The 23,812-nt window shown below is 33.2% G+C and overlaps 1 protein-coding gene across 3 annotated transcripts in view; it reads right to left on the reverse strand.

Annotated features, from left to right (window-relative positions):
- ANKHD1 (ankyrin repeat and KH domain containing 1) overlaps positions 1 to 23,812 on the reverse strand; it is a 115,247-nt gene that overhangs the window by 29,225 nt on the left and 62,210 nt on the right. For 2 of the 3 annotated variants that reach the window (XM_046667151.1, XM_046667152.1), the window contains exons 11-15: positions 15,348 to 15,435; positions 13,055 to 13,182; positions 12,426 to 12,569; positions 11,188 to 11,290; positions 2,780 to 3,538 (exon numbers count right to left, since the gene is read on the reverse strand). In XM_046667151.1, the coding sequence (XP_046523107.1) occupies positions 2,780 to 3,538; positions 11,188 to 11,290; positions 12,426 to 12,569; positions 13,055 to 13,182; positions 15,348 to 15,435 (1,222 nt within the window). Of the gene's footprint in view, positions 1 to 2,779; positions 3,539 to 11,187; positions 11,291 to 12,425; positions 12,570 to 13,054; positions 13,183 to 15,347; positions 15,436 to 23,629; positions 23,687 to 23,812 lie in introns of all 3 variants that reach the window. The other variant, XM_046667150.1, reaches the window with a different exon arrangement.

A 23,812-nucleotide genomic window follows, 5' to 3' on the forward strand; every position in this document is an offset into this window, starting at 1 on the left:
CAGAGGTGGGAAAAGGACCTATTTTATAAGATTATTATAAAATGCCCATGAGATAAAGTATATAAAGCATTTAGGACAGAGCTTGGTGCAATGGTAAGTGCTCAATATATGTAAATAAATTGATATCAGTTGACTTTTATCCAATCTTCTTTATATACTAAGAATGAAACTTTTACTAGATGTGTCTACAACCACTCAATGGTCAAAGCTATTTTGAACTTCTTTAAATTTCCAGACATTTGAACTGAGACTCACTTGCTATTATGATAACTTCTAAAAGTCCAACACTTGGTTTCAGAAGAAAAGGACCTGAAGAACCATGCTCCCAATTCACTTTACAAGCATCCTGTCATGGACTTTATTAAAGTATGACACACATTAAGACTATACACTAAAAGGCTAAGTTAGTCAGCTAATCAAGTCACAACATTAATAAATTATGTATCTTAACCAACTCATTATCCTGACAAATATTCTGAGAGTAGAATAGCAATAAAGAAAAAATACTTCTATATTTAAAGAGTGATATTTATTGCTATTATATATACATATTCTCTAAAGCAAAAATTGTAAGATGTACAGTATTCTCCCCTTTATTAAATATGAGGGATGAGAACAAGATTTAATTTAGGTAAAATTAATTACATCTTTGGCCTGATCTATAATCCTACCAATATATTAATAATATCATATAATTATAGAATTATTTACCTAATTCATCCTTGTCTAATTTATTTCACCTTCAGTTAAGAAAATTAAGAGAAACTCAGACTTAATAAAACATTTTTTAACTTTAAGTGAGACAGATCATCATCTTGAACAAAGAAAATCTAATTAATGCTATATATTTTAAAGCAGATAACCTTCATAAAAATGGACGTTTTTTATATGAAGATAATTTTTGTATTTATTGGCTTATTTGCAAGTTAAAGCTTATTAATAAAAAATATTATGCAATAATGGTAGGCCAACTATCACTAGACAATAATGTCTAATACAAAAATTAAATTTCATTAGTTTATATTAACCTTCTCTATAACTAAAAATGTTTTCTAAACCAATTTTTTGAAGTTTCATGTGAACTTCAGTTTAACAGATGCTTCAGTGAAATGAGCAAAATTTGACCTCCCCTACAAGAACTACCTGTAAATACTACCATAAAGTTAATACCTACAAGTTCCCATTATAGCTGCTTCTACATTCTTAAAAAAAAAAAAAAAAAAGACAGGACCTAAGTGACAACAAAGCTAGATCGACCAGTAATGTGGATTTCATAACTGCAAACTGAGTATTTAATCAGGAACATTACAATGCTATTTATAGAACCATAAGTATTAAAAATGTTACTCCCAGGTCACCAATTCCATCATTATTATTCATAATCATACTTCACACTCCAATATCTGCTTTTACCCAGATTAGAAATTAGAACTATAAATGAACTATAAGAGTTTATTAATAATTTGTAACAACTCTCAATGCTAATGACACAAAGTTAATTTGAGTCAAGTGGCTGTGAGCTGAAGATATAAAAACCCAAATTAAAGAATAAAGAATCTAACTCCTTAAAACATTTCCTAGCATTTTTATTTTCTTTATAGAACCTAAGACATTCCTCCTCTGCACAGTGACACCTATTACATATTAGAGGAGCCTCAAAGGTAGTATTACAATTCTATAACCACTGGAAGTCATACATATGCCCAATAAAATTCCTGATTTAAGTACTCTTATTCCACATTTGTAAAGATTCAATAAAGATTAGGAAGACTAAAGGCTCACAAAAGAAGAAAAGAAACTGAGATAGCATAATTGGGATGGGAGGAGGGGAGGAGAATATGACAAGAGGAAACAGACAACAGTAAGGAAAAAAATGTTGCAATCAAGAGACAGAGGACTGGCCTGCCTTTGAATATCACTCCAGCTACATCTTAGTTCTTGGTCTTCATCCACTGTCAACAGCCATTCTGGCTGCATTTCTGAACTGGGCTCTCATGGAGGTGATACATTCACCAGCCATCTTTAGGAAGGTAAATGATTAATTGCACTGTTTTCCCACTGCTGCAAGGACAATGAAAGGGAAAGTAAACTTGTGCACCTCATTTCATATCTAGTTGTAATTTTCCACACAACAATAAACAGAAACACATACTTTAAGGTTACAGGCCTTTCTTTTTTTTCCGTGTGTGTGTGTGTGTGTGTCTGCTTTGAAGACAGTTAATTCAAAAATCTCAATCTCCAAATCATCAAGTTGATAATAATTTCCATATACTTTAAATCTTCTAACCACAAATATTATAACATGGAATGCTTATAGTTTTCTCTGAACATCCCTTTTAATTAGAAATATTTAAATAAAATCATAAAGAAAAAGCAATGTGATTTAGAATTATGATTTCCAAACATGAAAATCATTAGTAGGAAAATTTAATGTATAATCTTATGTGAATATTCTCTATAAAGAAATTCTACTTTGAGCTCTCCTACCCAAGACACATTACAGGGTAGTTTTGATACCAAAGGTCTAACATACAGGATCACGGCAACTTTCTTTCTTTGCCTTTGCAAATAACAAAAAAGAGGAGGGGAAAACACACTCTGGTGTATTAGTGCTGTTGAGTTTAGTTAAATTCACTTCCAAAACACCTCAAGAAATGAGTAATTTTACAAAGATAGTTCTAAATGGAAAAATACAAAGTCTGTGTTTTTGGAGGATTGTGTAAAGAAGTTGAGCACACAGATTAAAGAGAAATTATTACAGATATATTTCTTAACCCACCTGCTATCAGGTCATCAAGAGTGTCGGTAAGCGTCTGGGCTGGAGTTGCAACCATTAGTCCATCTGGTTCTTGAACTAACAGCCCCTGATCATGTCCAGTAATAGCAATCTGAGGCTGTCCTATAATCTGATGATTACCTGATACTTTCTGAAGTTCAAGAGAATTTGTCCCATTAGAACCTAAGTCACTGGAAAAGTTACACTCTGGAGATGATAAAGGTTGGACTGGGACAAAATCAATTTGTTCTGCCGATGGTGGAGACTGTTGCTCATCATCAACATCATTATCTTTAAATAAGATTGTGTCAACCTGAGGTAACTCTGAAAAGTGATCCTCTGGGAGACTACCATCTCCTTCCCCTTCTGGGAAGACTCCTCTATGAGAGCACTGCTGGTGTAGAGACACTGTGTCTTTCTGACCTTTGGTTTCCAAGTATTCTTTGGTAAATTGCTGCTGTGTTTTCATCTGCAACTGCCTTTCCACTTTCTGCAGTTCTTTCAGTATTTTCTTCTTCTTCTGGACTTGCTCTTCTCTGTTCTTTTTAAGTTCTTCTATCTTATCTTTGTTCAGAGGTTCACCTTGAATTAACTCCAATGACTTAAGCTGTGCTTTTTCAATAGCACTAATTCTTTGTCCCAGTTCATTCAGCTTGCCTTCAGTCTCCTCTACTATGCATTCCAAAGGCTGGTATGGGTGAAAAGGTGGCAGTACGTCCTGATCTGCTACCTGCAGGGAACTGGACTTCTGCTTGGATGTACCTAAGCACATGAAAAATGTTTGAAAAAGTGCCATGCTAAAAAAAAAAAAAATCAGTCCCCCTCCCCCACACACATGGACCTCCCTCCCAAAACCCTTATAACTAATGCTGTAGAATGAATGGTCAAAGATTCACACCAGTGATAGGTAGACTAAAGACTATACTCATCTATTTAACACAGCACAAACCAGGATATTGCCAATTCAAAAAATGTGACTTAAAAAAAGTCTAATCTTTAAGATAGGAGGATTTTGGAAATTAAGACAGGGACAGGGAGAAAAGGAAATCAAAGAGAAAAGAATCTCAAAATTCTGCTTATGAGATTGGACTTTTTAAAGAACATCAAACCTAAAGCAGTATCAAAACAGTGTCGAGGACACCATTAATGTTAGCCTAACTGCCCAATAGTTCTTTTCACAATATCAATTGTGCAAGTAAAGGTTACTACAAGAAACCATAACTTGTAGATCAAAGTAGGGTATAGGGTTTTTCAAGTTGCCAAAATGTTTCTCTTATTATATTAAAATATAACATGAAATCAGTTTTTTCAAGATGTATCCTTTTAAAATTTCCCATTAAATAAGTCTTTAACACTTCTATAACTGAACATTATATTAAACTTATATCACAAAGGACAATTATTCTGAGTTTAAATAAACTCTTCATGTAAAAGTCTGTGGGAGAAACAATGAATGTTACCTAAGAGAAAATGAGACTTCCCACACAGGATTACTCATAGTGACAGTGTATGTTAAAAATGACATAAACGTCTATTTTTTAAGGTTTTAAATTATATTTAAGTTATTCCCTTCATGACAAAATAACTGTCAATATTAACAATCCTAACATCTGGTTATAAAATAAAGGAAATATACAATAACTACTTTGAGGCAAAATCAAGCTTTAATCTTCTTTTTGGGGTAAACTGGGACTATTCAGAAATACAAAGGAACAAATTACTGATATATCCTACAACATGGATGAACCTTGAAAACATTATGCTAAGTGAGAGAATCCAGATACAAAAAACCACATATTGTGCAATTCCACTTCTATCAAATCCATAGAGAAAAGGCAAATCTACAGACAGAAAAGAAGGTAGTGGTTGCCTGGGTTATAGTGGTGAGAATGAGAATTGATCACAAACAGACAAGAGGGATCTTTTTGGAGTGATGAAAATGTTCTAAAACTAGATGATGGTGATGGTTACACATCTCTAAATTTACTAAAACTTACTGCATTGTACATTCAAAATGAATGAACTTTATGGTATGTAAATTAAACAACAATAAAGCTGTTTTAAAAAAAGAACTAGGTAAAAAATAGTCATCTAGGGGCCGGCCAGGTAGTGTAGTGGTTAAGTTCACACACTCTGCTTCGGTGGCCTGGGGTTCGCAGGTTTGGGTCCTGGGCACGCATCTAGCACTGCTCGTCAAGCCACACTGTGGCAGCATCCCACATAAAAATAGAGGACGATTGGCACAGATGTTAGCTTGGGGCCAATCTTCCTCACACACACACACACACACACACACACACACACACACACAAATAGTTGTCTACTCTTGAGGATTGCAGTCAACATATATGAATCATATAATTATCTTAAGAATTTTAAAAATAAGATCATTCAACACAGCCAAAATGATTCTTAAGTCCAAAGGAAAAAAGTCACCCATTAGATGGTAAAATGCTCTCAATTGCAAGAGGGTGACAAAACCACTGGAGAAAAAAATCAGAGATTCAACTGCTTTTTTGCTGAAATCTCAAAACTGCAGGTAGCTCAAACATCTGCAACACGTTATTACTGAAAAAGCCTAACAGGTTTTCCCCTAGATACTGTCTTTAACAATGTCAGAAGACCACAGTTCCAACATCACTGCAATCACTTTGAGACTTAATTATTCTTTAAAAGCAAACTTTAGCAAAATGTATTGTCTATATTCAGTTTTATATTTCTATCTGAGCAAAGTGGTAGAGAAAGACTTTATCCTTTCAGAGCAAAAGCCATTATATGTGTGAGATAACTCTATTTCCATAAGATCACATAGGAATCCACGGTTTGATTTGTTTGTTCAAAGTATCTAATGACAATCAACAGATAAGAAAAGGGAGGATAACTGCAACAAATAGCAAATGTATAAATCTGCTAGCCCAGCAAGGAAATTTTTAGTTGTGTAATAAATTCAACAACATCAGCAAAGCAAATTTAGAAATTCTTCAAAGATTGAATGCTGCTTTAAACATTCATTAATTTCAAAACACCCTTGTATAGTTGCTATGTAATTTGTATTTAAGATTAAGGAAAACTAGGCAAGAGTTCAACACTAACTAGACTGGTAAATAACTAACCACACTGGACATTCACAGATTTAAAATCTTATAAATAGTAAGATAATCCAAAATAAGACTAGAATTTTGACAACAGTAACAGATAGGAATGGCCCTATCTTGTTAACAAATAAAATTCAAAAAGCTTAAAGCACAAGATTACTAAGGGTAACTTTTTTAACTGAACATAGAGACTATAAGCCCAGAATATGTAGCAGGAAAAACAGAGGATGGTGAAAGTAATGCCAAAAAGCAGTTCTTCCCAAAATAGACAATGGCTGAGTATCTGTAGCCATGGAGGTAGGTGGGATTGCCTAGATACACATCAAAGCACTAACACAAGCTATAACATCAAGAATAAATCAGGCTAGTGAAAAACAAATAGTGTCATCTAATTACTCCTAGAAGCTGAAGCAACACCTTCAATTTTGGGGAAAAGTAGAGAATGTGACAAGGGTCCTCTTAGCAAGAAAATTTTCAGTAGGTAGGAAGGTAGTAGTATAAGATGCCAGAAAATAAAACACTTCATCTCCTTCAAACATCTCCCACTGCCAGAAACAAATAAATAAATCTATTCATTGGTAGCACTCAGTGACATCATAAAGTACTATTTAGGAATACAGGTAAAGTCAACATCTCATCTCTTTGGTTTGAGTTCTATCCTACTTCCTCACTTTTCACTTTTCTTCCTCAATAAAACTAGAAAAAGTTTATAATAGCAAACCATGATAAAGAGACAGCTTAGAACATGGCCTTTATTTTTTTATGGGCAGTGAAGCAATGAGGTGGACATATACTTGTGAAATATTTAGTATTAAACGAGTTTAATTTTATCAACCATTTTTGTGTCTAAATAATTAATACATTGTGCAATAGAAAAATAATGGCCATAGAAAAAATACATGACATATAGGATCTAGATTTGCTTTCATATTTCCTTCCCTGGTTTTGTCTAATCAAATTTAAATGTTGTTCTGCAATTCCCTGGCTTTCTTACATCACCACATAGCACCTTACTGGAATGATTTTTAAACAGCATTCCCAACTGTGTCTCAAATAGAAAAAAAGGTTGATGAAGTAGAATTGAAAATAATACAGCTCATCAAATGTAGTATATATTATCTAACAGAACTGGTGTTTGGATAAGTAGATGTATATTGTGTCCTGGGTTTCAACATAAAATATTTCTTATTGTGGTCATAGTAAAAAATCAAAGTCACTGGTCTAGAATTGACTCATTTTCCCTCTATGCTTAAATATCTGTCTCAAATTTCCCAGAGTAACAGGGCATGCTATACATCTTTACCACAGTAAGATTAACCACCAAGGGTGTCCAAAAATAGAGCATCTATGCTACATGCTAACAGATTAATTCAACGTTCTGCCTTTTACTATAAGCAGTTATATGTTAAAAGACGTTATTAAATTTGGACATATGTAAATTCAGGTAACCATGATTGCAAAATGGAAATCTACTATACTAGAGAATATTAGCAGTAAAATTTCCAGAGGAACACTCAATTTCATTCACTGTACATATAATTTTTCTATACAATTTTAATGATTTGATATAAAGATGAGAACTTTTCACATTACCTACTCCAATAAACAACTCTGGGATATAAATTAGCATGTTAATTTCTTACTTTACATTTGTATTTCTGTTTTCAATCTTTTCCCCACCACTCTAGAATACTACTTCTTGACTAATTTTTTAAAACATCCTTTTTAATCATAATGTCACTCTTCTCAAAAATTCTCAATAAATTTCTTTTGCCTTCAGAATAACCTATATTCTTAGCCTGACATTCATTAATTTGTTCAACAAATATTTGAACATCTAGTACAAGCAAGGCATAGTGGACCATACAAAGACGAGCAATAAAAACCCTGCTCTTGAGGAGCTTACAGTCTAAAAGGAGAGATAAAGACGTACAAATCCAAATATGAGGATAAAGTCAAGGGTTGGCAGGCATGGAAATGAGGGGGGGTGTATAACATAGGAAACCTTATGTATTGCTGATGAGAGTGTAAACTGCTTGTAGCCATTCTAGAAAGTGAATTTGTAGTACTTCATCAGATAAACATTATGTACTCTTACGACAGGCAATTCTGCTCCTGAGTTTACCCCAAATAAATTTTCATACAGATCAATAAGGGGACTATATCAGGATTTTCATCACAGCACTGTCTGTGGTGGTAGGGAATGAGAGGCAATCTAACACCAGTAGAAAGGATAAGTGAAAAACAGAGGATTTACAGGGCGAAGCACTGTACTGCAGGGAGAAACAATCTAGAGGTAGACACATGGATAGATCTTAAAAACAGCATTGAGTGAAAAAGTAAAAACACAGATCTACAGCACAATACCATTTATGTAAATTAAAAATACACACAAAGTAGTAAACATTTTATAAGAACTTGTAAGAACAAAAGAATCTGCACATCAAACACATTAGAATGACTGCCTACAGGAGAAGTAGGGAAATGGAAAGAAGGATAAAAGAGAATACATAAAGCAAGAGAGAAGCCATGATGACAAAGCAACAGGGATTGAGTATGATTAACTCAACCTTCCACAACTGAAGTCCAAAGGAGGTGTAAGGAGCAGGAGTGACCAGAGCCAGAAAGACAATCCAATAAAATCCTCCAGGAGTTCAGAGAAAAGAAATTACTCCTCAAGAGGGCTTGAGGTGCACATAAAAGACGTGTTTTGTTTATCCTGACATAATTTTAATGCTTTGCAACAGTTCTAAACTGCCTGACCTGCAGGATAATCAAGAGTTTTCTCTTTTAGAATCTCTGTAGAACCAGTTGCAATAAATAACTGGTAATTACAATGCAACACCAGCTTCAATCAACAAATTTATTTACAAAATTGCATTTGGAAAGGCAAAGGCTTGATATTACTTACGTATCCTTTCCCACTTGAATATTCACAACTATAGTTAATAAAGCTAAGCAATGCTAGAAAACCGAGCATATCACTCTCACCTAGTTTCACATTTTGTTTATAGAGGTGATTCTGAGGCCATTGTCAGATGCCACCTAGAATCTCAAATCCTTGAAAACCAACAATGGATAAGTGAGATTAGTTGCCTACATCAGGAAAATATGGGTCAAGACGGATGGAGCCTGGACAAATGGTGCACATGGATCACAAAAGAAAAGAACATGAGTAGGACATGTATAAAATACCTGGGTAAGATTTAAGGACATGAACATATTTTAAAAGGATGCAGATATGAATAATAAAAAGTCTTCAGACAGGAGTGAAATGTAAGAACTTGAAAAGATGATTGCTAGAAGAAGACAAGAAGAGAGTCCTAGAGAGTAAGAACACTTCCTCTATCCCTAATCACATATGCAACATACATATAATCCATGGACTGAGAAAAAAACAAAAACAAAAGGGTCAAACAGCAATTTCATCACACAAAGGAACTTCTCTAGAGACATAAATGAGAAGTTTTAAGGAGAAAAAGCCACTTTAAGGAGAAAAAAGTAATACTATATCTTTAATAATTTAAGGTATGTTTTTCTATCTATCCAGGTGATTTGGTGTGTACTTTTATACCATCAACTGATTTTTCCTAATTCAGTGACATACTATTCTATGATGCACATGATTTATACTAACATGACATCTTAACACAATGCATTATCAGTTTGCTCCTGCATAAATAAATATTAGGTTGGCAATGCCACTTGGCAGCTGACAACAGCAAGTGCTCAAGTGTCTAGATAGAAGTGCTAGTTTTTTCCTTCCCTAATAATTTAGTAAAATGAAGATTCCTTAAAAGGTTAGTTCATTTTTGTACTATTCAGTAAGTAATAAAACATCAAAGTGAAGAAAATAAGTGGATACTCAGTAGAAAAAGATATTTCAGTAAGCAAAAATATGATTACTCACTTGAGTATCAACTTAAAAAAATCAATACCCAAACATTTCAGTTGACTTTCATATTAAATCTAAACTTAAAATCTTTTACTTCCTCTCTACACATACTCCATGTCCTTCCTAGCTTATGTCTTGGTTATTTTGTGGCTCTGGGTTAATAATATATTTTTTTAATGATTTTTTTATTTAGTACCAAGTTTCCCTAGCCAAAGTCACTACAGTCCTCTACAGGGTATAGCCAAACAAAACAAAACAAAAAACAGAGGCATTTAGGTTTAAATATTTATTAAAGGCTGTCAACCAGTTAGGATGCTCAGATTTCTTAACAAGGACAAGCTTAATTTGCTTTTTATTCATTAAGATTAAAAATAGAAGTCTTCATTTTCTGAAAAGTTTGAACAGCTAGGTGTCCAATGGAAAACTGCCATAATTAGCTTAAGTCAAAGAGACTAGATATTTTATCTCTGAAATTCATAGTTTAGAAATGAAGTAATCCTTGCTGAAGGCCCTCAATACTCTAAATTACTAAAATTGACATAATTTGAAAGCAGCTTTTGTTTGCTGCTAGAATAGTTACCCCTAACCAACTTTTCTTAAATCATAGTCTGAAAGATACTGATATATACCTATACACTTCATTGTGATTTCAAAACTCTAGGACTTGATTATCATATACTGAATGAAATACGCTCATAAATTTGTTTTTATGTAGTTTTTAATACCTTACATATTACCTATTTTCTTTATTTCAAAGAACTCAGATACGACAACTCTACATGATTATCAAGTAAAGGTACTTTATACCTACAAATAAAAAGACAACAGAAAAATATCAGAGCTCATAAACTTGAGTCCTTAAATAGAGTATATTCCTTCTTAATATTCTTGGGTATTATTTATATGCCTTTTGATACTTATTTGTCCAACTTCACATATTGACAGATGTAAGTCCATTACATTCAGTATTACATGAAAAAAAGTAAATGTAATTCTTAAACTTCTCACTCACTGAATTGAATCGATGCTACTAAGACTTAACTAGACAGCAAACACACATTGTCATTCTTTATATTATACTATTGTTTAGCTAAAGAATTGTCAAATATAAAATAAATGTCTGATATATTTTTGCTACTTTAATATAATCAACAACTTGGCATGCTTCTTAAGTATCTTCATCTGTGTCAGATGAAAACTATATCCAGCAGTATGTTAACAATTTAAGAAGTCAATTTGCTATTACTTATGTCTTTTGTATCTTAAAGTAGTCTGTAAGACTATGAGCATTTGTTAGAATTACCTACCTCAATTAATCCTGGTACACAGTAACTGTGTATCATTAAATTTAAAGTATTTTTATGATTTCATTACTTAGGTGATAAAAGACCCATTTTAAGGAAAATAATTCAACAACTAACCTTTCTGTACTCCTAAAATGGCAGGAGAGTTCTCCTGAGAAGTTCTGTCAGGTTCCTGGGGAGGTACAACCATGGCAAGTGTATGCATTGGTACACGTGGAACCTAAAAAGTCAACTCAGAAAAAAATAATCTCAGACTAAAGAATAAAACAAAGGCCTATAAATGAAACAGAGATCCCATTTTAGATTTTCTTCATATACCACCAAATTCACTTCTTTTGTTTCTTAAAAATAAAAAAGCCTTTACCAAGGAATAATTTCTGAGAATATTGATTGGGCAAACTCAGGCAATTTGCAAGTAGTCAATGATTTAAGTTAAATAGAATTAATATTACTTTCTTGTTAAGGATAAAGCCTTGCTGGTTCCAACTAAAGCTAGGAGTATAAGTCGTATATTCACTGGTCAATTTACCCTTGTTCAAACTCTATATGGGTCAAAAGAAAAAATCAAATATATTCCCTTAATCGGGGTATTTTAGTAGGTCTCAGGATAACTTTGCAGAAAAGAACTTAAGATTTCACTAAACTTTGTATACTTAGTACACTCTCCATATTTTTAGCTAGGTATAAAAATTAATGAATTTTCAGTGCATATATCCTAGTTAACTATATTTTCCTGGGTAACCAAAGTAGCTCTCTCTAGAATAATTAATACTGTCTTGGGAGATATTAAGGGAAAAACTTTCTCTTTGCTCAAGATTATGCTTAATGTATTCATTAAAAAACAAACAACCATGGGAGCTGGCCCCATGGCCTAGGAGTTAAGGTTCGGCATGCTCCAATTCGGTACGGACATACATCACTCATCAGTGGCCATGTACTGGCAGTGACCCACATACAAAATAGAGGATGACTAGGAACAGATGTTGACTCAGGGCTAATCATCTTCAAGCAAAAAGAGGAAGATTGGTGACTGATGTTAGCTCAGGGAGAATCTTCCTCAGCAAAAAATAACTTCAAAGGCCTTAGTATCTTAATACAATATTAAGATGACAACTTGGAATATTTACATTTACGTTTGGTATTAAGAGTTAAAAAACACCATTTTCAGTAAATAAGACAATAAAAAAACTCCATGTACTTTTGAAGAAAATAAGTCTTAAAAAATTTAGGATCATGTTTATTTCAATAGGTAATAGAAAAGAGAAACAAAGCCGTTTTGCTTAAAACTAATTTTAAACAAAAACTCCCAATTTGAAGAAGATGTATATTTACAAATAAGCTCTGTTTTACATTACCTGAGATGGATCCTGAGAAGGTGGGGTAAGCTGAGACACATCTGTGGTAGGAACTGACAGAACGTTGTTTGGATAATCCAATAGATAAGAAACAACATTAGTATGGCCACCTTTCGCAGCTTCAATGAGCATTGTTGAGCCATCCTGAGAAATATTGACACCATAATTAGTTATTTGTAAATCCCTTCATATAATATGATTGCTATATACATTTAGTTTCTTAGAAGCTTATATAAAATCAAAACTCATTTAGGGGCTGGCCCCATGGCCAAGTGGTTAAGTTTGTGCACTCTGCTCCAGCAGCCTAGGGTTTCACCAGTTCAGATCTTGGGCACGGACCTAGCGCCACTCATCAGGCCATGCTGAGGCGGCATCCCACACAGCAGAACTAGAAAGACCTACAACTAGGATATACAACTATGTACTGGGGGACTTTGGGGAGAAGAAAAAAAAAGAGGAAGACTGGCAACAGATGTTAGCTCAGGGCCAATCTTTAAAAAAGAAATTAAACAATTTTTTAAAAACTCACACAGTAATATTAATAATAAATATTAAGCACTAAAATATTTTAATATATTTTAATAATAATGTATGTTATTTAATTAATTACTTATTTTTAAGTAGAATACCTTGAGTCGATGAGTAGGGTCAGCCCCATGAGCCAAAAGCAGCTCAACAACTGCCAGGTGACCTCCTGCACATGCCAGCGACACTACTGTATGATCATTATTGGCTGTAGCCCTATTCACATTGGCACCTTCAAAGAAAAATAAACAGCAATCTTAGCAAAAGTTAGAATCAGGCCAGTTCACAGATAGCATTTTAAACATTGTTTTTGAAGTACAGCAAAGATACAAAAAAAGTGCACAAATCATAAGTGTACAGTTTGAAAATTTTTCACAAAGTGAACACACCTGTGTAACCAGCACCCAGATCAAGAAACAGAACATTATCCACATACCAGAAGTCCCATCTTGTGCCCCCTTTCAGTCACTACCCACCCCTCCAATGGTAACTACTATCCTGACTTCCAAACTGGTTTTGGTTTTCGAACTTTATACGAATGAAATCGTACAGTGTACTCTTTTGTGTCTGGCTTCTTTCGCTCAATATAATATTTGTGAGATTCATCCACATTGTTGCACGTAGTTGTAGTTCGTTCATTCAATACCACTTTTAAAATGGAAAATCTAGAAGACTAAGATTAATAAATATATACAGGTTAACATAAGAATCAAATAATACCATTGTATGTAACTTTCAAAACGTTTCAAAGACATTTTTGATCTACTTCTAGAATGTGGCAATATAGCCAGGTCTCAAAGTAGAGAAAACAGACTTTCTAAACAATATTTAAGAGAAATATAATTCTTCATATTGTGTATTTTAAGAGTCAGAAGAACCTAGATGTGAAGAGAAGACATAAGATTATCCAAATATGTTATCCAAAAGGCTATTTAGTAAGTTATTCAGTAGCTTTGTACAATATGACCTGAAGAAAGTCTAAATGCACAATCTTTTCTTAGCCTCTTTTTTGATAAATTTTTGATCCCTATAAAAAAGAACTGGTTTTTAGTTCAACTATCTTCTACAATCCCAAAAGGTCTCAACTAGATAGTTAAGACTACAGCAATAATCATTCTTCCTTCTTCCTTAATTCCAGACTTATTTTACGGAGAGAAAAATAAACCTATGGGTGAATCTACTATTACTAATTTATTTAATTTTCAGAAATATCTAGTTGAATCTAACCCTAACTTGCAAAAAGTACCTTTTGGGAAAGGCAAGGCACACCAGTAAACATCCTTACATTAGCAACATGAGATTATTTTTAAAGTTGTTAACAATACATTTAGATGTTGTGTTGTTTAGCAGTTACTACAGCCTAGAAAGGCTATAATCAGTGACAAGCCTGATTATATGCTTAGCAGGGTAGTTGTTGGGTATGATTAGGCAACCCCTTTAGTAAACGAGCATGAGAGAACTCCAAGGTTATCCATCTGTTCATTACTTCTGCATGGTTGAAGTAAATAGCTTTACAGACTATGTTATAATATTATGTAAAGACATGCCTTACTTGGCAGCAAAAATGAAGAAAATAAACCTAGTTTTATCCAATTAAAGAAGAAAACAAGTATATTTAAAATGATGAGATGTTACACTGCATTCTTAATGGCACAAAATGTCAGAATGTTATTGGAATATAGACACAAAGTTGTTATTTTAATAACATGACATCACCTGAGTGGACTTTCCTTGCATTTTACCCTCCTATCCTAAGATTTTTCATCAGATGTCAGAGTACCTCTAACACTATAGATAGAGTTAGGCTGAACCAAGTGAAATTGCTGATATTACCATTTTTGATGTATAAAATGACAATTTTATATGGTTCAACCTAACATGGCTTCAGCAACATTCCACTTTTCTATAGTAAACAGTCTTGAACCACCTCTTTATCCATCATTTGAACTTCTTTGCCTAAATACATTCTAATAATAGAGTCTCTAGAGGAATACAAAAATAATAACTCCTTACATACTCAGTTAATTCAACTATACCATAAACAATGATAGCATACTTTCTCCCCCTCTCCTTTCCAGCAGAGCTGCCTTATCATTAAGTGCTGAACAATACTGCATCTACTAAATACAGCTGGACATTTTACATTTGGCTTTTCTAACTTTGAGAGCAACTGTATGCTGTTTGGTTAATGAAAACTTAAAACTCAATAAACTAATAAAGGAAGATCCCAGTAGGTACCTCACTAAGTCTATGCTTACTAAATAAAATACAGCAACAAAAGACTACAATATAATACTTATCCTGTAGGTAAAGTAGCTTTAACATAAATTCCAACAGTTTAGGACTTTTTTTCAGAAATTGTAGCCTCTTGGAAATGATCACTTATACTTTCTTTACCTTTGCTAATAAGAAACTGCACAGTGCACAAATGACCAGCTCTTGCAGCTTTCATCAAAGGTGTTCTTCCACCTTCAGATTCATGTTCCTATTTAAAATACAAAAAATAATCCATCGGTGCCAATTCATTAACCATTTTGAATACTTAGTACTAATAACATAAGAAATAATGAAGACTTAATACTTACTCAATGTAGACACTTACACTACCTACCTCAATTCCTCCAAAATACAGGATTAATTTCAGTCCACACTAGATGGTGTAACTTTTTAAGGGCAAGTTCAGTTTTGTATACCAAACCATAACCATTAAAGATGATATGTACTTATGTTTAGTTTGATCCCCCAAAAGAAATAACAGCATTTTTCTAATCTTAAGGTTAAAAAGAGGTTTTCCTAACTACTCATTTGACCTGTGAAAAAGGAAACTTAGTCTTGTGAGGTGATTAGGCGGATCCTGACCTTATCATATCAGAAGCCAGTTAAGAACTCTATCACAGGACAGAAACCAATCACTGAAGAAAAACACTAAGGTATTTCAGGAGTAAAGGGAAAGAGGAAAAAGAAAAATATACTAACGAGCAGATATTTTTTAGAGTAGAAATTAAATACTTGAATAGTCAAAGGCAAAAGAAGCAGTCTCATAATAGCAGAAAGAACGTTATTCTTTCTAGGAAGTTTGTCAGCAAGAGGAATGAATGATAACACAGCTTCCAACCATGCTAATATCAAATGCCACTAAAAGGAGCTTGCTTGTATGGTAAGTCTGCAGGTAAGTAGTACTGTCTGTTGAGAGAACGGCCAACTCTTATTATAGTCATCTACATATTAAAATGTAGCTGACACATGGCTTCTATGAAAAGTTCTCTCACCTATCCTCTCTTCATTATGTATGCAAACATTAATTTCTGTTTTTCTGGTCCTCTTTTGTTACTAAGAAAAACTTGAAAGGGGCTGGCCCAGTGGCGCAGCAGTTAAGTTCATGCACTCTGCTTTGGTGGCCCAGGGTTCGCAGATTCAGATCCCAGCACGGACCTGCGCACCACTCATCAAGCCATGCTGTGGCAGGTGTCCCACATATAAAATAGAGGAAGATGGGCACGGATGTTAGCTCAGCACCAACCTTCCTCAGCAAAAAGAGAAGGATTGGCAGTGGATGTTAGCTTAGGGCTAATCTTCCTCAAAAAAAAAAAAAAAACTTGATAAAGAACAGTGATTAAGGCAGGCTTTATTTCAGCTCCATTCCTCTAATTAATTCAGAATCCTTTAGCTACCACACAACTTAAAAATAGTGTGCTCTCCCAAGAGAATACAATTTAGTCTACTTACATAACTAAATCTGATCTACAACTTAGGCAAACTAACAGTGAGAAATTAGATTGTCAACCCAATGGAAACTTTAGACTGGACTGTAGTGACAGGAATTCCACTGGTTTTTTTAAAAAGATCTTTACAGTGTAGAATCTCTCAACTACTTTATAAACAGTTTATGCTTTGACTTTTTAATTGTTATGCATATTGCTTAAAAAACAATATTTATTAACTCTAAGGTATGGAAGCATGAATAACTATAGATAATGCCAAAATAATTTGGCTTTAGAATGGATTTTGAAGTTATAACCAAAGACAGGTAAACTTAAAATTCTGGCAATTTACTTCAAACAAAACATACACCATAAAGATCTTACTCAGAAAGACCTAGAAAGCTGTTTGTCCAATTTTTCCATCTGACTTATTTCTGAATTATCATTGCAATCAACCACACACTGGAAATAAATTGCTCCTTCAGCAACTTGTTTATCTCCCCTCCTGCTTCAGAGCCTTTTTGCTCAAGCTGTTCCATCTTCCCTGAAACACTTCTCCATTAACTCCTTTTATTCCTTCACATCTCATATCATGTTATTTCCTCAAGGAAGAGCTCCCTGAACCTCCTGACTAGGTCACTTTTCCTATTACTGACTTACAGCTCCATGAACCCCTCCTTCCTAAGTTCCAATCATATCTTAGTTTGTGTAATTATTTGGCTAACATGTCTCCTCTACTAAACTGTAAGCTCCATAGGAACAGCAAGCATGTCTATTTTTGCTGACCATTATATAGCTAATGTCTAAAACAATGACATGCTTGAATACTGTTTACCAAGCAGGAACCTAAGCATAACTGACCTCTCAAATCCTCCCTGTCATAGGACTGAGGTTTGAAGTTTAAATTTTCTACGAAGTGAATAAGGGAAAGAAAAGTTAATTTAACAAGAAATTAAGAGTAGTAGCTAAACTTAGAGTAAGACATTCATTATCTGCATTTGATAACACATTACTACAAGAACATGGGTGGGCAATACTAACGTCACTTTTGCTTTCTTTTCCTTTTCCTTTCTTTCTTATGTCTTAAGCCTGGTATGACACCTATCACCATAACTAGGTCCCATAAGTAGTGGCCAAGACAAAAGATTTTGAAAGCCCTGCTTTTGAATAAACTTTAACTGTTAATTCTGTATATTTAACATGTTACCATAGCTGTTAAAAGAAATCAGAAAAGTACAGTCCCAAGATCCTCACCCTAGGTCAAGTTTCAAAATTCAACATACTAATAAGATTTCTGAAATAAAAAGTGGGAAAAGCTACCTATTTAATTTTCCTCCCTATAAATATACTCATTCCTTTGGTTTTGAATAATTATACTTAAGAAAATGGTTGGTAAAACAATGTCACATGTTTATACTGTATTTAAAATATTTTATTTCCTAAAATTAATAATGTATATCCCACAACATGTAACACTTGTCTCAAAATATCTGACCCCTAAATCCTTCCTTTAAAATAGGAATCAAATTTGTATACACTACTTACTTACGAATGTTGGGTTTATTAGTTCAAGACCAACAAAATTTTAAGATATAAATTACTTATGATTTTTTCCTTCATAAACACAGAAAATTATTTTCCAAGGCTACAAATTTAGATATTGTGCAGTTTAACATTTCTTCTTTTTATGTTCTTGGGAACAGCTACAAGAATAGGAGGATTATCTATTCCTTGAGCCTTTAGTAAAACTCATCTATAAATCCATCTGGACCTCTTACTTTCATTGAATGGGTGATTTTAAACTACGGATTCAATTTGTAATATGGTATTGTCCTATTGAGGTTTCCTATTCTTGAGTCAATCTTGATAATTTATATATTTATAGAAAAAAATCAGTATTCATTTAATCTAAGTATTCAAATTTATTGATTGTTCATATAATTACCTTACAAATTTTAAAGATCCCTCCTGTATCAAATAGTTATAACTCCCTTTAAGTTTCTATCATTTACTTGAGCCTTTTCCCATTTAAATAAAATCAGTCTGGCTTATTTCACCTATTTCAGTAGGTTTTCTTTTAATCAGCTTTTAATTTTGCTTTTCATCCCTATTTTTTTCTTTTCTATCCCTATTTTTTGTTGTTTTTCTATTCTACTAACTTTTGCTTTTATCTTCATTATTTCTTTCCTTCTTTGTACTAACTGTTGTTCTTTTATTAGCTTCATTTACTTCCATTTTTTATATATTCTTATATATTACACATATAATTTTCCTTCTAAGGACCACTTTAACTTTATCCTCTCACCCAAGATTTAATGTGTGGTTTTGTGATAATTTCTACTGTGTAATTTTTACTATAATTGCCTCTTTACCCCATAAATTATGTAAAAGTATTTTTCTTCATTTCTAGATGTATGGGTTTTTTAAAAAAAGGCTTTATTATTGATTTGTAATTTTAAAGCAATAGAAATCAGAGAACATAATCCATATGATTAAGGAGTTTGTAGATTTTTAAAGACTTTTTTTGTGGCCTAAAACATGGACAAATTTTTATATATGTTCCATGTATTAGAAAAGAATATACAGCGTATTTATTGGAAACAGCATGCTAGCCCTCAATTTATAAGAGCAAACGATCTTTCTATTCTTAACAATTGTTTTATCAGTTTGATGTATCAGTTTCACAAAGAAGTGTGTGAAAAAAATCCTATCACTACAAATGTAGATCTATTTTTCTTATAATTTTATAATTTTCCATTTTATTTGGAGGGTAAATTGTTACTTACTGATTAGTAACTGATTGTTATATCAGTTGGAGAAGCATTTATTTAATTCTGAAAATGCTTTTTGCTTAAAATTCCATTTTGTTTGATAATAATATTGCCTTACATAACTTTTTCCATCACTTTGTCAACCAGGGAAAGGTCACTGGGCTCTAAATTTGTCTCTTAAAAACAGCATTTGCTAGGTTTTGATTTTAAATCTGATTCAAAAGTCTCTGCCCTTTAACAGTTGAGTTCAATAGGTTTATATTTGTTCTGATTACTGATATATTTTTCTAAAAAGAATTTTTAAAGTCATTCAGTACCTTATCCTTCCCCTGAACAGCACAAGGACTCTAACATGGTTTTTTAACCTTTTAACATATTCTTCTGAATTTCATGCTATTGCTGTCTAGAATTTCAGCACTACTTTGGTTTTAAGCATAAAATTTAGGTTTTCATACTCAAAAATTTATATTTATAATATTTTTTACCAATTTCTTTGCTTACCGTAGCTTCTTGCATCCCACGCCTTCCTCCAGGTTTCATTTTTCTCCTTATGATGTACATATCTTTTAGTAGTTCTTTTGGCAAGGGTCTGATGGTGGTAAGCTCTTTTATTCTTGTAGATCTGAAAATATGCTTATTTTTCCTTCTCTGGAATGGTAGTTGAGTACAAAATTCTATACTCTGTTATTTCCTCTTGGTATTTTGAGGATATTAACCCCCACTGTCTTCTGTGATTATTACTGTTGATCTGAATCTATCAAAAATTTGATTGCTCTTTTGTAAATATGCATTTTTTCCTCCAGTAGCTTTTAAGATACTTTTCTTTATCCTTAAAATTCTACAGTTTCATTTGTTCTGCTCAGTGATTGATTTTTCAATCAATCAAAGATTCATGTCTAGCATACATTCTAGAAAATTCTCCATCATTATCTCTTCAAACATTGTCTCTGCTTTCTCTTTCTAACCTCTCTTTTAGGAACTTCAAATAGACGTACGGTGGAGCTTCTCAATCTATTTTTTCTCTCAATTTCTTTCATATTTTCCATCTCTTTATCTTTGTGCTATATTGTGTTATTTCTTGTTTTATCATCTAATTCACTAATTCTTTATTCAACTGTATCCAATATATTGCATAGCCTATATATTGAATTTTTATTTTCACAATTTTTCCCTCAAAGTTTAAATTTGTTTTATTTCATATTCACTTGTTCTTAATTCATAATTATCATCTTTTGTTTCATTGTCTCACATTGTTTTATGGCTACCGGTCATAGTTTTTAAAATAAGCATGTTTAAAATTTTCAAGATTAAAGTCTTTTATTTCAGTTTTCTTGGGTGTGTATTCTCCTGTTTTGCGATGTTTTGGTTTGTCTGCTTGCATTTTGAGTATCTCTTTTAACATATATGCTCTTGAGCTTTATAATTGTTTTATTTGGAAAAGCTCATTTTTGCATGAGAGTTGTTTTTTCTTTTTCCATCCACAAACTTATCCCTTCTCATCAGATGGTTTGAAAGTTGTCTCAGTGTTGCCCTTAAAGTCCATTTCAGTAGCAGATCTTTCATTGGTAACTTAAGCTTCTGGTCCCATGGAATTATTTCAGCTCTGCTCATTAAATCAAAGGATGGTGTTCTCCAAGTTTTAGTTACACTGTTGTCTTTGCTTCTTTCCTCTACCAAGAACAATTCAGCTAATTTCTAACTGTAACCCTGAGCAGTTGCTTGGAGCTTTTTTTCCACCTTGGTTCACAGGTAGGGCAATACCAGGGCAATACCCAGTTCCTTGCTTCATTCAAGTAGACTCAATCTATTGGCCTACTCCATGTGAGATGTATTCAGTCCCTATTCCCCCATAGAACTTGAAATTCCAGACCCAAGTGCCCTTTTTTTTTCAGCCTAAATTCTCCTTGGGCCTACAGCTTCAGCTATGGATCCATGCTCCATTTCTAGTCCACAGAGTTCTTTAATCTTGTTTCTGGGTATAGCTACATATTTTACAGTTTAATTTGTCTTTCTTCCATATTTTATTGAATATGTCTATGTACTTGAAATGATAGAGAGCAGAGAGGTTTCAAGATATAGTTACTAACACTGACTTTACCTTCTTGACTGGAAGTCATTTGTACTTAGATTTAAACAACCTTGAGAAAGCTGAAAAGGACTCATTCAACATACAATAACCTAGAAAGAGAGAACTTGGCCTTTTTTAAAAAAAAGTATTAGGACTTTTGTGTATTTCGCAGATAGTTTTAGATCAAGAAAAAAATTGACAAAAGATTTCCAGTTTTGAGTAGTTAAAATTTAAAAAAATATATTTGTTATTCCTTAATAAAAAGTGAACATTTAAAAAGTGGGAGGTCATATTTAAAGTATATTATTAAGGTAAGCTAATCATTAACGGTTTAAATATATTGATTAGTGGATAATTAGAGCTCATAAGCCCCCTAAAAGCTTATCCATGAAAAATACACTGCAAAGTTCTAGTTCTGATGAATAAGCACTAAGAGAAAAAAGGTGTCTTTTTTTCTATTTGGTTTTAACAAATATTTGATAACAAAATTTGATTTTAAATTAAATTTATTTTCTTTAAAATAAGTTGATTTCCTTTAAAATCACAGTCATGGGCACCCAAGGCATATATCTAAAGATTGTATTCTATCACAAAGGCAGTGTTTCTTGGAGTTGGAGGTGGACATTGTCTAGGGGGAAGAACCAGAATCACAGGAGAGAGGAGGGAGATTATTTTATACTATCTATATATACACTAGAGGCTTCTGATACTCTCCACTGGGGGGGTATGTTCTTCCAACCCACCACTGTATATTAATCATTACCTTAGTGATCTACTGTTACTGACCAAATTCATATCCCTCTGGCAAATTGAGATGGAAAAAAGATTAAGAGGCACTGTTCTAGGGCTTGTGTTTAGCTCAGTTTCTAAAAATCACAAGTAACAAAGAGAAAAAACAAGGTTATTCACTTTAGATGAGGAAGAATGATTGATTATAAAGCAAAGATGGAAAAAAGGACAGAACTCAACAGTGATGCAGAATAATCTGTATGGATTCCAGGAATGTCTCAAAGTGTGGAATACTGAGGACTTGTCATCAGAATCTCCTGGGATATCAGTTAAAATGCAGACTCCCCCATTTCACATCCGCTGAATCTGAACCTCTAAAACTGAGAGTGCAAACTTCATTTTAAAAAAGTATCCCAAGTTTTGGGGACTTACAGCTAGAAAGATAGACTTAAAAGTACTTTTCCTTTAACAAATCCAGGGAGAAAGAAATACTTTCTCTGAAATAATGCTCAGCTTTACATTCTTGATAGGAGCCCTGATATTAAGCAAGCTGAATAAAAATTCACATTTTCACAGAATATTTTGTGAAATAAATTTATCTACTTTGTTCAAATTAGAATATAACAACTTCCATCCAACTAGTCAATAACGAAGATACTTAATAAGCAGTACAATTAAGAGTGGCTCTACAATGAAAAATTTACTTTAGATGGCCTATGTTGTGATCTAATTACAATTTATTCCTAATTTAAAAAGTAAGCACTGCTCCTGAGTTTAAACAAATTTCTTTGCATTACAGTGGATACTAAATTTGCTTGACTTTTAAAACCAACACGCACAAATTCCACACATTTTTTCAAAGGAAATATTTGCTTATGAACAAGTATTCACCTTCTTAAAAACCAATTTCAGAATGTGATAACAGGAGACAATTTTAAGAAGAAAATTTTAACTTTATAGAAATTAGGGCATGAATAATATAATAAATGTTATCACTAAACTAATTTTTCTGTTTATTTGAGGATTATATAAAAACAATCCAATACATCACCTTAAATCTGAGTTTCAAAGTTAATGCAAAGGACATTATGACTGAGCCTTTCTCTCTGGGGTATGTTAACTCTCCCAATAAGAGAGAATGCAAAAGAACTATCTGGATAAGAAAATCTATTTCCAACTAAGAGATTTTTTAAGAATACCACATAAAAAGAATACTAAGGAAGCAAACTACTTGTAACGTGCATCTCTTTTTATTGGAACGTAATAATCTTTTTCATTTGAAGAGGATTTCCTTTGTCACCCAGCAGGGTCCTGGAACTTCTTGGCTGGAATTCAGATATCCAGAGTTCTGGTTACCTATAACATCTATTCTTTATGTAGTAGCTTACAAGCATCAAAGGCCACCCTCACCTGATGCTTGGCCGGATCTATGCCCTCCAAAATAGTCTTCATGTCCTCCTGCTTGTCCTGTGAAAGGAAAAAGAAGAACTCACGGATCTTATTCCAAAAACGAAAATCACATTTGGCCATGAAGACCTTGTGACGGGTACTTCAGATGCTGGGCTTTGTAACTCTTCAACTAAAAATATTCTC

This window comes from Equus quagga, chromosome 7 (assembly GCF_021613505.1).
Source record: "Equus quagga isolate Etosha38 chromosome 7, UCLA_HA_Equagga_1.0, whole genome shotgun sequence".
NCBI lineage: Eukaryota > Metazoa > Chordata > Mammalia > Perissodactyla > Equidae > Equus > Equus quagga.